Source organism: Episyrphus balteatus, chromosome 2 (assembly GCF_945859705.1).
Source record: "Episyrphus balteatus chromosome 2, idEpiBalt1.1, whole genome shotgun sequence".
In the NCBI taxonomy this organism is placed as follows: domain Eukaryota; kingdom Metazoa; phylum Arthropoda; class Insecta; order Diptera; family Syrphidae; genus Episyrphus; species Episyrphus balteatus.
In genome coordinates, this window is record NC_079135.1 from 85,085,731 (window position 1) to 85,098,222 (window position 12,492).

Below are 12,492 nucleotides of genomic sequence, written 5' to 3' on the forward strand. Positions count from 1 at the left end.
GAGTATCTAATATTTGAACTTTTTGAAGGCCTTTTTTTCTATCAAACCCAATTCTATTCTACTTGTTTTATTAATATGTTTCTATTATAAATCATTGGTGTGAATACTTTTGGGCACTATTGGTATACAAACAATTCTTTTCAACCGATAAGTGCAATTTTGCATTGTTTTTTCTTATTAAAAATTGATGTGACGAAGACTGTAACAAAATATTTCCTTATATTTTCATCCCGAATACAATGTAGATTTATATTTAATGGGTGTTATTTATCGCTGATGGTCCACCACAAGGTGAACCTTTAGTTACATAATTGTTTAGGGTGGGTTAAGGTATACAGATGTTTCTTTTTCAATATTAAGGGTTTTTTTTTTATTAGGTAAAATATAATATTATGATTTTAAGATTTTTTATTCTGGTTAATGATTGAATAACGCTTTGCAATTATAGGTTTCATTACAAAAAGCGAAAAAGCGTTTAAAAAGAAAAAAAAAAAAAAACAAAACAAAAATATGCGTTTGTATTGATGCAAACATTGAAATGGATTTACTAAATGTTACGAAATTGAGCGTGCTTATATAAAATAAAAAATTAAAATAAAATTTATACATGAGTATTGTTTTTTTTTTTTTAGCTTTTTTTTGGAATAAGCAATTGATTTGAATGAGAATTCGAAATTTAAAAACAAAATTTTTTCAATAGTCTTCTTTTTTTTGCAAAGAAAAAATTTTGTATGTACGTTTTATCTACACATCATGACTACAGCAACAGAAGTAGAAAAGAGTGCGATTTGATGTATGTATAATATTTTTTTGCTTTTTAAAAATTAAAAATAAAATTAAAAATAGTGCAGAAATAATTAAAACGGTGAATAATACAATTTTTTAAATTATATTTAGTGTATGTGTGTGTGTTTTTTTTTGTGGTAGTGGTATTGGCTGTGGTGTTGGTGGAGTAGTGTATTGTAAGCATTTTTTTTTTTTTTTTTTATTAAAAGTTTAGTCTGTTTATGTCTTTGTAAAAAAATTAAAAAATAAATAAAAATATAAAATTTAGTTTTTCTTTGTTTTTGTTTTTAATCAACTACCTTGTACTTTGTTTTGTTTTTGTTTAGTAGTTTGTTCGGATTTTGAAAACAAAAAAACTAACAAATGTCAATTTTTTTTTCTGTTTACTTGTGAGTTTTTCTTTCAGTTTTTCATCTCTTATTTTTTTTTGCTCTTTTTTTTTTTGACTAATTTTCTTTCTTCTTTTTTTTGTTTTTTTGGAAAAAAATAAAAACAATCGTTTTTCATTACTTCTTTTCAACTAACCTCAGACACAGGGAGAAGTTTCTATGTACTACAACTGACCTGTAGCACAGTGCCATCAAGGTGAATGTTACAAAAACGAACCCAACAACTGACATTAGTACACCAACTAAGAACACTGTATTTGAGCCGTGGTAGTTCTCTATACGAGTAATATTTTTTTTTTTATATATAATTTAAACATAATAAATATTATTATAGATAAGAAATTGTGTGTATAGAATAATGTGTGATTGATGCAGAATAAAGAATTCAAGAATTTATTACATCGAAGAATACAAGATACCATTTTGAGTTGACACAAAATCCATTTAAAAAAGCAGCATCAGGATGTTTGGAAATATATAAAAAATTATTTAAAGAAAAAAAGTTTAAAGTTAATTTTTTTGATATTTTAATTTTTTGAAATTAAAAATAACAAAAAAAAAACTTTTAAAAATTAATTGTTTTTAATTGAGTTTATTTTTCTCTTCTTTTTTTTTTTTTGCAGGTAGAAAACTTCTTTATGACAATGGTAATCCGTTGAGCTTAATTTTATTTTTACTTTATTGCTGCATTTTTTGAAGTTCAATTCTCTGACGGAATAATAATAATTAAAAAATTTATTTGATTTTATTTGTAATTTAAAACAATAACATGCATATTTTTTTGATTGTTTTTTTTTTTTTTTTATTAAAATATTGGAGAGGGTGAGAAAATAGATATTATTAATTTTTTTTCTTTTAAATTTAAAATTAAGATGTTTTCGGGCAAGGTTTTTTTTTTTTAAATAAGTTTTTGTGATCTATGATGTGATGACATTTTTGATGTTGTTATGGAAAATGTTACTCAAAAAAGTTGATAATTAGAACTATTAGGTAACGAATTATATGACAATTTCGTTAGATATTATTTAATAACAAATCAAATAGGGAAAAATATTAGTTATTTTGATGGAAAATTTGAAAAAAAAAGTTGATTTCAATTTAGTTCCTAAATCGGAGAGTTCAAGACAAAATTCAACAACACAAGGTACACGGAATAATATTAATGTATATTGAAATTCAGTTTAATACGCTGCCGCTGACGAAAAAAAGAAGACTTAGTTAATGTCGCTTTAAGGCAAGAAACCACAAGAGATTTGTTTTTATTTTTCACTTTGATTGATGTTCATATTAATTCTTATTCATTTTGAATATAATGTAGTTAAATCAAAGTGATTTTCAATGATTTTTACGTTGTTTTGCTTTCGCTATCTACTATCAGTGTAGATATAGCAAAATGGGGACAGTAATAGTCCAAGCGGCGACCGTCGAGTTACTTAGCTTATAAGGTTAGAGGTTAAAATTAGTGTCAAATGAAAGATAAATTGATACTGAAAATAAAAAAATAGGGTTGCCACTTCTAAAATGGGAACTTCCATGTGGCAACCCTATTTGAAAGGAAAAATTGTCACATAACTAATACATTCATATCTTTGTTGTTTGGCCAGATAAAAAAAAATTTGAAAAGCCAAACGAAAGCCAAAATAATAAAAAAAAAATAATAAAATAATATAAAGGACGTGACCCTACAAATGTGGCAACCCCATCCAAATGAAAACAACACTGACAAAAATCTTCTTTGAACAAAACAGTATAACTTTTTATGCACTAGAAAGCTAAACTAAACACTATATTTTAGATAATACTCCCTTCTATTTAAAAAATGTCGGGTGCCACCTCGCAAATGCAGACAAGTACTCGGCAACCCTACTCAAATGCTAAAAAACGCAAAAATCACTTGTTTTTTGGCCAAAGTGTATAATATTTGATCGAGTTAAAGGCTGTAAAATACATTATGTTTAGCTTAGACTCTCTTCTATCTAAAAAATGTCGGGTGCCACCCCGCAAATGTAGACAAGTACTCGGCAACCCTACTCAAATGCTAAAAAACCCAAAAATCACTTGTTTTTTGGGCAAAGTGTATAATATTTGATCGAGTTAAAGGCTATAAAATACATCCTGTATAGCTTAGACTCTCTTCTATCTAAAAAATGTCGGGTGCCACCCCGCAAATGTAGACAAGTACTCGGCAACCCTACTCAAATGCTAAAAAACGCAGAAACCACTTGTTTTTTGGCCAAAGTGTATAATATTTGATCGAGTTAAAGGCTATAAAATACATCCTGTATAGCTTAGACTCTCTTCTATCTAAAAAATGTCGGGTGCCACCTCGCAAATGCAGACAAGTACTCGGCAACCCTACTCAAATGCTAAAAAACGCAAAAATCACTTGTTTTTTGGCCAAAGTGTATAATATTTGATCGAGTTAAAGGCTGTAAAATACATTATGTTTAGCTTAGACTCTCTTCTATCTAAAAAATGTCGGGTGCCACCCCGCAAATGTAGACAAGTACTCGGCAACCCTACTCAAATGCTAAAAAACCCAAAAATCACTTGTTTTTTGGCCAAAGTGTATAATATTTGATCGAGTTAAAGGCTGTAAAATACATCATGTTTAGCTTAGACTCTCTTCTATCTAAAAAATGTCGGGTGCCACCCCGCAAATGTATACAAGTACTCGGCAACCCTACTCAAATGCTAAAAAACCCAAAAATCACTTCTTTTTTGGCCAAAGTGTATAATATTGGATAGAGTTAAAGGCTATAAAATACATCCTGTATAGCTTAGACTCTCTTCTACCTAAAAAATGTCGGGTGCCACCCCGCAAATGTAGACAAGTACTCGGCAACCCTACTCAAATGCTAAAAAACGCAGAAACCACTTGTTTTTTGGCCAAAGTGTATAATATTTGATCGAGTTAAAGGCTGTAAAATACATCATGTTTAGCTAAGACTCTCTTCTATCTAAAAAATGTCGGGTGCCTCCCCGCAAATGCAGACAAGTACTCGGGTTGCCGAGTACTTGTCTGCATTTGTGGGGTGGCACCCGACATTTTTTAGATAGAAGAGAGTCTAAGCTAAACATAATGTATTTTACAGCCTTTAACTCGATCAAATATTATACACTTTGCCCAAAAAACAAGTGATTTTTGGGTTTTTTAGCATTTGAGTAGGGTTGCCGAGTACTTGTCTGCATTTGCGAGGTGGCACCCGACATTTTTTAGATAGAAGGGAGTCTTAGCTAAACATGATGTATTTTATAGTCTTTAACTCGATCAAATATTATACACTTTGCCCAAAAAACAAGTGATTTTTGGGTTTTTTAGCATTTGAGTAGGGTTGCCGAGTACTTGTCTACATTTGCGGGATGGCACCCGACATTTTTTAGATAGAAGAGAGTCTAAGCTAAACATAATGTATTTTACAGCCTTTAACTCGATCAAATATTATACACTTTGCCCAAAAAACAAGTGATTTTTGGGTTTTTTAGCATTTGAGTAGGGTTGCCGAGTACTTGTCTACATTTGCGGGGTGGCACCCGACATTTTTTAGATAGAAGAGAGTCTAAGCTATACAGGATGTATTTTATAGCCTTTAACTCTAGCCAATATTATACACTTTGGCCAAAAAACAAGTGATTTTTGGGTTTTTTAGCATTTGAGTAGGGTTGCCGAGTACTTGTCTACATTTGCGGGGTGGCACCCGACATTTTTTAGATAGAAGAGAGTCTAAGCTAAACATAATGTATTTTACAGCCTTTAACTCGATCAAATATTATACACTTTGCCCAAAAAACAAGTGATTTTTGGGTTTTTTAGCATTTGAGTAGGGTTGCCGAGTACTTGTCTACATTTGCGGGATGGCACCCGACATTTTTTAGATAGAAGAGAGTCTAAGCTAAACATAATGTATTTTACAGCCTTTAACTCGATCAAATATTATACACTTTGCCCAAAAAACAAGTGATTTTTGGGTTTTTTAGCATTTGAGTAGGGTTGCCGAGTACTTGTCTACATTTGCGGGATGGCACCCGACATTTTTTAGATAGAAGAGAGTCTAAGCTAAACATAATGTATTTTACAGCCTTTAACTCGATCAAATATTATACACTTTGCCCAAAAAACAAGTGATTTTTGGGTTTTTTAGCATTTGAGTAGGGTTGCCGAGTACTTGTCTGCATTTGTGGGGTGGCACCCGACATTTTTTAGATAGAAGAGAGTCTAAGCTAAACATAATGTATTTTACAGCCTTTAACTCGATCAAATATTATACACTTTGCCCAAAAAACAAGTGATTTTTGGGTTTTTTAGCATTTGAGTAGGGTTGCCGAGTACTTGTCTGCATTTGCGAGGTGGCACCCGACATTTTTTAGATAGAAGGGAGTCTTAGCTAAACATGATGTATTTTATAGTCTTTAACTCGATCAAATATTATACACTTTGCCCAAAAAACAAGTGATTTTTGGGTTTTTTAGCATTTGAGTAGGGTTGCCGAGTACTTGTCTACATTTGCGGGATGGCACCCGACATTTTTTAGATAGAAGAGAGTCTAAGCTAAACATAATGTATTTTACAGCCTTTAACTCGATCAAATATTATACACTTTGCCCAAAAAACAAGTGATTTTTGGGTTTTTTAGCATTTGAGTAGGGTTGCCGAGTACTTGTCTGCATTTGCGAGGTGGCACCCGACATTTTTTAGATAGAAGGGAGTCTTAGCTAAACATGATGTATTTTATAGTCTTTAACTCGATCAAATATTATACACTTTGCCCAAAAAACAAGTGATTTTTGGGTTTTTTAGCATTTGAGTAGGGTTGCCGAGTACTTGTCTACATTTGCGGGATGGCACCCGACATTTTTGAAGTTATACTTCTTATGGGAGGGTGGGTATGAAAATTTACTTTTTGACAAGAATGTCAAAGGGATTATGACGCGATCACCCTGGGTAGCAGGGCTGTCGTTTCACCTTTAGAGTACGCAGTACTTTAGTATTTAAAAATGCAGTACGCCGCAGTACGGCAAACAAAACACACAACACGTAGCAAGTTACATGTTTCATGTGGCAAGTTGCATGTGGCAAGTTGCGTGTGGCAAGTTGCAAGTGGCAAGTTACATGTGGCAAGTTGCCAGGGTTGCAAAAAGCTAAAATTTCAGCTCAGCTCACAGCTCAGCTCAAATTTGAGCTAGGTACCATAGCTTAGCTCATTTGAGCTGAGCTGAGAGTGAGCTGAGCTGAAAGTGAGCGCCCCAACTTCCAACGCCTATATCTCGGAATTTTGAAAAAAATGAAAAAAAATGTTTTGATGCCTAAAGGTAGCGGGGACTCTAACCTACATTTGGGTACAACTTCCATCCCTGTAGGTACACGCGTTTTCAAACCAGGAGAACTTAAAGGTAAAAAAAAGTTGAGCCCGATTCTGAAAAAATAGGCATGATGTGGCGGTTTAACATGCAAGGCGATTTTTTTAAAATCTGACAATGTGCAAAGCGTAGGCCCATGACACAAGCTATCATTTGGCATCACTCCCAAAAATTGCTCTCAAGCGGTTTAGCTTCCAGGAGCGTTCAAAGATTCGGGGATTTTTCGAAAAAAAAATGTACCCCAACTTTCAAACGCGATTTTCTCGGAATTTTGAAAAAAATCGAAAAACCGGATTATACCACTTTCGGGTAGCTGAGAATATAAGCTTTTATATGGCACCACATCAAAGCGTTCGAACGCCTATATCGCGGAATTTTGAAGAAAATGAAAATAAAATTTTTGATGCCAAAAGGTAGCGGGGACTCTAACCTACATTTGGGTACAACTCCCATCCCTGTAGGTCCACGCGTTCTCAAACCGGGAGAACTTAAAAGTAAAAAAAAATTAGACACGATTCTGAAAAAAAAGGCATGATGTGGCGGTTTAACATGAAAGGCGATTTTTAAAAAACTGATAATGTGCAAAGCGTAGGCCCATGACACAAGCTATCATTTGGCACCACTCCCAAAAATTGCTCTCAAGCGGTTTAGCTTCCAGGAGCGTTCAAAGATTCGGGGATTTTTCGAAAAAAAAATGTACCCCAACTTTCAAACGCGATTTTCTCGGAATTTTGAAAAAAGTCGTAAAACCGGATTGTACCTGATTTTTTTTCATGATAAAAAAAGAAATATTTTACTAAAAAAAATAGAAATATATTTACTATTAACCCTAGAAAGATAATATACGTCTGTAAGATGTATGGCGTGTAAAGAACTGTTTTATCTAATTCAATTCAAATTTCTGGGTTTTTGTTAAATTGATTTGATTTATTATATCACTTCTTTAAAATAATCTAATTTATGAGTTAAATAAATATAAATATGACAAAAAGTGTTAACATAAGACCAAAAATCTTTTTTAGAATCATACGTCTCTGAGACGTATATTATGATTATCTTTCTAGGGTTAAAAAAACCAAGAGAAAGATCACGAAAAATTATCTGTTTTATTTATAAAAATATCCATGTGCTAAAATAATTCCATTAATAACTAGAACGAAACATCTTAAGCGATGGTGTTATATAAAAGTTTAAAATATCTTCATATTTCATTATACTTTCCAAATAATAAAAATCAATGTATCCTCTCACCCATCACAGCTCAGCTCAGCTCACTTTACTTTAGCTCACCCAACAGCTCAGCTCAACCATCAGCTCAGCTCACTTTCAGCTCATCTCAAATGAGCTGAGCTATGGTACATAGCTCAAAAGTCAGCTAGCTCAAAATTTGAGCTGAGCTGTGAGCTGAGCTCAGCTCACTTTTGAGCTTTGTAGCAACCCTGCAAGTTCCATATTGCTACTACTAGTGCTGAAGCACACACAATTCTCATAAAATTACCATATCGCACATTTTATGCGCAATTCATTTAGTTTCGTTAAGCGTATACCGTACGTTCTGAACCGCACAACATGTGTAAATTTCACAGAATAAATTGAAAACTACATGGACGCAAGGAGGATGAAAGAATTAATTTATTGTTCACTTGATAAAAATGTTAAAAAAACGAAGTGTGGATTAATTATTTTAATAATAGAAATTAAAAATATCAAATGAAATTCATTTACATATACTGAATGAGAAGTATAACTTCAGTCGCGTGTACATGTGTACACACACTCTTTTTTTTAGATAGAAGAGAGTCTAAGCTAAACATAATGTATTTTACAGCCTTTAACTCGATCAAATATTATACACTTTGCCCAAAAAACAAGTGATTTTTGGGTTTTTTAGCATTTGAGTAGGGTTGCCGAGTACTTGTCTACATTTGCGGGGTGGCACCCGACATTTTTTAGATAGAAGAGAGTCTAAGCTATACAGGATGTATTTTATAGCCTTTAACTCTAGCCAATATTATACACTTTGGCCAAAAAACAAGTGATTTTTGGGTTTTTTAGCATTTGAGTAGGGTTGCCGAGTACTTGTCTACATTTGCGGGGTGGCACCCGACATTTTTTAGATAGAAGAGAGTCTTAGCTAAACATGATGTATTTTACAGCCTTTAACTCGGTCAAATATTATACACTTTGGCCAAAAAACAAGTGATTTTTGGGTTTTTTAGCATTTGAGTAGGGTTGCCGAGTACTTGTCTGCATTTGCGAGGTGGCACCCGACATTTTTTAGATAGAAGGGAGTATTATCTAAAATATGGCGTATAGTTTAGCTTTCTAGTGCATAAAAAGTTATACTGTTTTCTGCAAAGAAGATTTTTGTCAGTGTTCTATTCATTTGAATGGGGTTGCCACATTTGTAGGGTTACGTTCTTTATATTATTTTATTATTTTTTTTTAATATTTTGACTTTCGTTTGGCATTTAAAAAAAAACTTTTATCTGGCCAAATAACAAAGATATGAATGTATTAGTTATGTGACAATTTTTCCTTTCAAATAGGGTTGCCACATGGAAGTTCCCATTTTAGAAGTGGCAACCCTATTTTTTTATTTTCAGTATCAATTTATCTTTCATTTGACACCAATTTTAACCTCTAACCTTATGAGCTAAGTAACTCGACGGTCGCCTCTCCGACTATAAGGTCGTAAACTTTAAACTTGTGCCCGATTAATGTAAAAGAGTTACCAACAGAATTTTATGCTTAAAATAAAAACTAAATTATTTTACTTAACAATGAAAGTAATGCATCATACAAAAGTACAAAATCGAACGACAGAATTTTGAGATATTGACCATTAAAGAACTCCCCTTGCATAAACTGGTTTGTAAGGATATAGGGAACGTAAAGAAATATAGACAAACAAATACTATGCAAATTGTGACTTTCGAACATCCTTTTTTAAATATAAAATTTGGGTAATTTCGTGGTAATTTTAGACATGAAATACGTGGTCAGAAGCGTTTTTCTCTAAACGGACTTTGAAGTTCTTAGAACCTTCTTGTTCTAAGGACCCGAAATATTGATGAACATTTTTGTTCTAGTGTTCAGTTTATAATTAGAAATCTCTTTCTTTCTATAACATTTCTGACTATTTTGTACTATTTTTATCTTGATGTTTTAATGACAGTGTATTTTTTTTGGGACAATTCAATTTTGAATTTGAAAATTGTATTGTTTAAATTAAAACTACTTAGAAATATGATACTACGTATTTCAAACTCGATTTTTTGAAAATTCGTAACTTTATAAAAAAATTTAAATAGTTTTATATAGTTTAAACTTTAAAACCAAATTATTAACTAAATTGTTATAAAAGGTTAAATTCATTTTTCTGTAAATGCCAAAATTCCGTAAATTAAAAATTATTTGTAATTTATGTATTTTGTGGATTCCAAAAAAAGTATACTTGCAAAAAGTCTTTAAATAATATAAATTATGTAGGTAGAGGTACATACAATATATATATGTATGTAAAATATAAAATCATTTTTATAGTGGAAAAATGTGCGCACGTTTTTTCATTACCAAGACAATTTTTCTTTTGTCATATGCAGAACTGTTTAGAATAGCCAATTCTTATGGATTAACCAAATTTCGAAAATCACAAAATAAAACATAATTTTAGAAAAAATGAATTTTGCACTAAAAAAAGACCAGTTCCATTGTAAAGACAATATATCAAATGATTCAAAATTCTTCTTTTCAATAATATAATATGCGTAACCGCTTCAAATATGTAAATGTTTTTATTTGTCACGATGTGGCTATGTACCTATATTTATTTTGATTACACTGGTCTGCAAGGAAATTCTCCTTTAAATAAAACTATACTTTTCTAAAAGATTTTTGTATGCTGATCCGAAGTCAGAATTGACCTAGCACGTCACGTTTTTTAGATATTCCCGTTAGAAAATCTCAAAACCCCATTTTTTTTGCTTTTTTCGAAGAAATATTTTGGCATAATGTAATCTTTTTCAATTAAAATTGTTACGGCTTATGAAAGAACTTATTTTTTCCTTTCAAAATTAAGTTTCAATCTTCTCAATATCTCTTTTCTTCTCCGAGATATCTTAATTTAAGTAAGTTTAGTAGGTTTGGCATATCTTATTATAAAGAAACTGATCTCTAAAAATTAATATATCTTTCTCCCAAGAAAAAAAAGTATACTTTTCTAATAGACTTTAGTGTGCTGATTTTGAATCCTAACTTAAAAAATTTCGGTCAGCTCTGGTTTTTGACTTATAGTAGTTTTTTTTTTGAGATTTTCTAAAAAAAAAACTAAATTTTGTGATACTTTAATGCGAATATCTCAAAATCCTGACGTGATAGAATATTTTTGACTTCGGATTCTAACTCAGCACATCAAAAACTATAAGAAAAATTTACTTTTGTTTCTAGGAGAAACAAATCTGAAGCTTTAAAAGGCAGTTTTTTTGAATGGTTTATTACAAATAAGATATTTCTAAATAGAAAAATAGTATATAAAATTACAAAAAACGTAAACATTTTCTTTAATGCATTTTACTATAGTTTTCTTTACATATTTGACTTTTCAAATATAATGGGCGTTGATATTTTACATTTTCCTTAATTAAGGTGATTTTGTTCTTGTAGGATTTACTAAAAAGTGAAGGATTTCGATGTTTCTGCTTTTTTTGTCAATCAGTATTTTAAAATATGAGTAAAACATTAATAAAAGGACATATTTGGTATCAATATATATTATGACAAATAAGTTCTCCAAATTTGATCTCAATTCGACAAATAGTTTTAATTTTATACAAGCTCAAATGAATGTAAAAGGGTGATTTTTTAGAAACTACCCACATTTTTCAAAAATTATTTTTTTCAAAAATGGTACCTGATAGAATTTTTCTGAAACCAGATTTAGATTCATTCAAGTCTAATCTTTTATAATATAAAAAAATTATTTGAAGGAGAAAAAAAAAGTTCAATTTTGCAGTTTATTAGTATTTTTCAGCTGTGATGGACATTGGCTTTATTCGTTGAAAAATCAACAAAAAAAGTTAAACAAAGTTTAGTCTGCAGATTAAATAATTAATCGCTTTTTAATAAAAAAAAAATAGACAATTTTTTGTTTCTAAAAATCGCTAATTTATTTTTAAACATAACCTTTCTTAAATCTTAAAAAAATTCAAAGACAAATGATTTGTAATGGGATTTAAAAAAAAAAAATTTAAATAATAACTTTAAATTTTGTGTATTCCATTCATTTTTCATTAAATTTTTAGTTTTTTTTTTTAGTTTGATCCCTACATAATATTATATATCCTGTAAAACAGGATTACCATAATAGAATAAAAAAGAAATATTTAACTAGCCAATTTTTATTTTATTTCCTTGCATAATTATAATATGTTTTAAAATCAAAATTTTAAAACAAAAAGTAGCTCAAATAAATGAATAAATTAAAATTCAATTCACACTAACACAGAAGTTATACATACACACCAATTAAATGAGTTGATATAAATAAGTAATTTTATATATATGTAAATATATATTTATACTTTTACACCAAAGTATTTACAAACTAAAGAAATAAAAAAAAAATATATTCATTATTGTTTAAGACAGAAAACCAAGCAATGTTACAAAATATTACAGAGATTTATTTATTAAACACATAAACAACACCAAGATTTATACAGACAATATTTAATTAAAAAAAAAATAAGGATCAAAACATTTAACTAAAGAAAAAATAAAAAGTTATAATTTTTTGTGCATTTTCCAATTTATTTGTATTTTTGAAATAATTATATAATTTATCAAATTCAATTCATTTTGTGAGTAAAATGTTTCCAATTTATTTTTTTTAATTCTTTTAATAAAAATTTTAATTTTTTTCTTGTTGGTGTTTTGTTTCACAAAAGATGTTAAAATT

At 30.2% G+C, this 12,492-nt stretch overlaps 1 protein-coding gene across 16 annotated transcripts in view; it reads right to left on the bottom strand.

The window, feature by feature from the left end:
• LOC129909882 (disintegrin and metalloproteinase domain-containing protein 9) overlaps nucleotides 1-12,492 on the bottom strand; it is a 480,905-nt gene that overhangs the window by 26,010 nt on the left and 442,403 nt on the right. For 12 of the 16 annotated variants that reach the window (XR_008771453.1, XM_055987020.1, XM_055987016.1 and 9 more), the window contains one exon: nucleotides 1,312-1,450. The exons of 2 other annotated variants lie outside the window; for them this stretch is intronic. Coding sequence is in view for 13 of the 14 variants with exons in the window: in XM_055987020.1 (XP_055842995.1) it covers nucleotides 1,312-1,450 (139 nt within the window). In the remaining variant the exon portion in view is untranslated. The remainder of the gene's footprint in view (nucleotides 1-1,311; nucleotides 1,451-12,492) is intronic. 2 more of the 16 variants (XM_055987012.1, XM_055987015.1) reach the window with 1 other exon arrangement.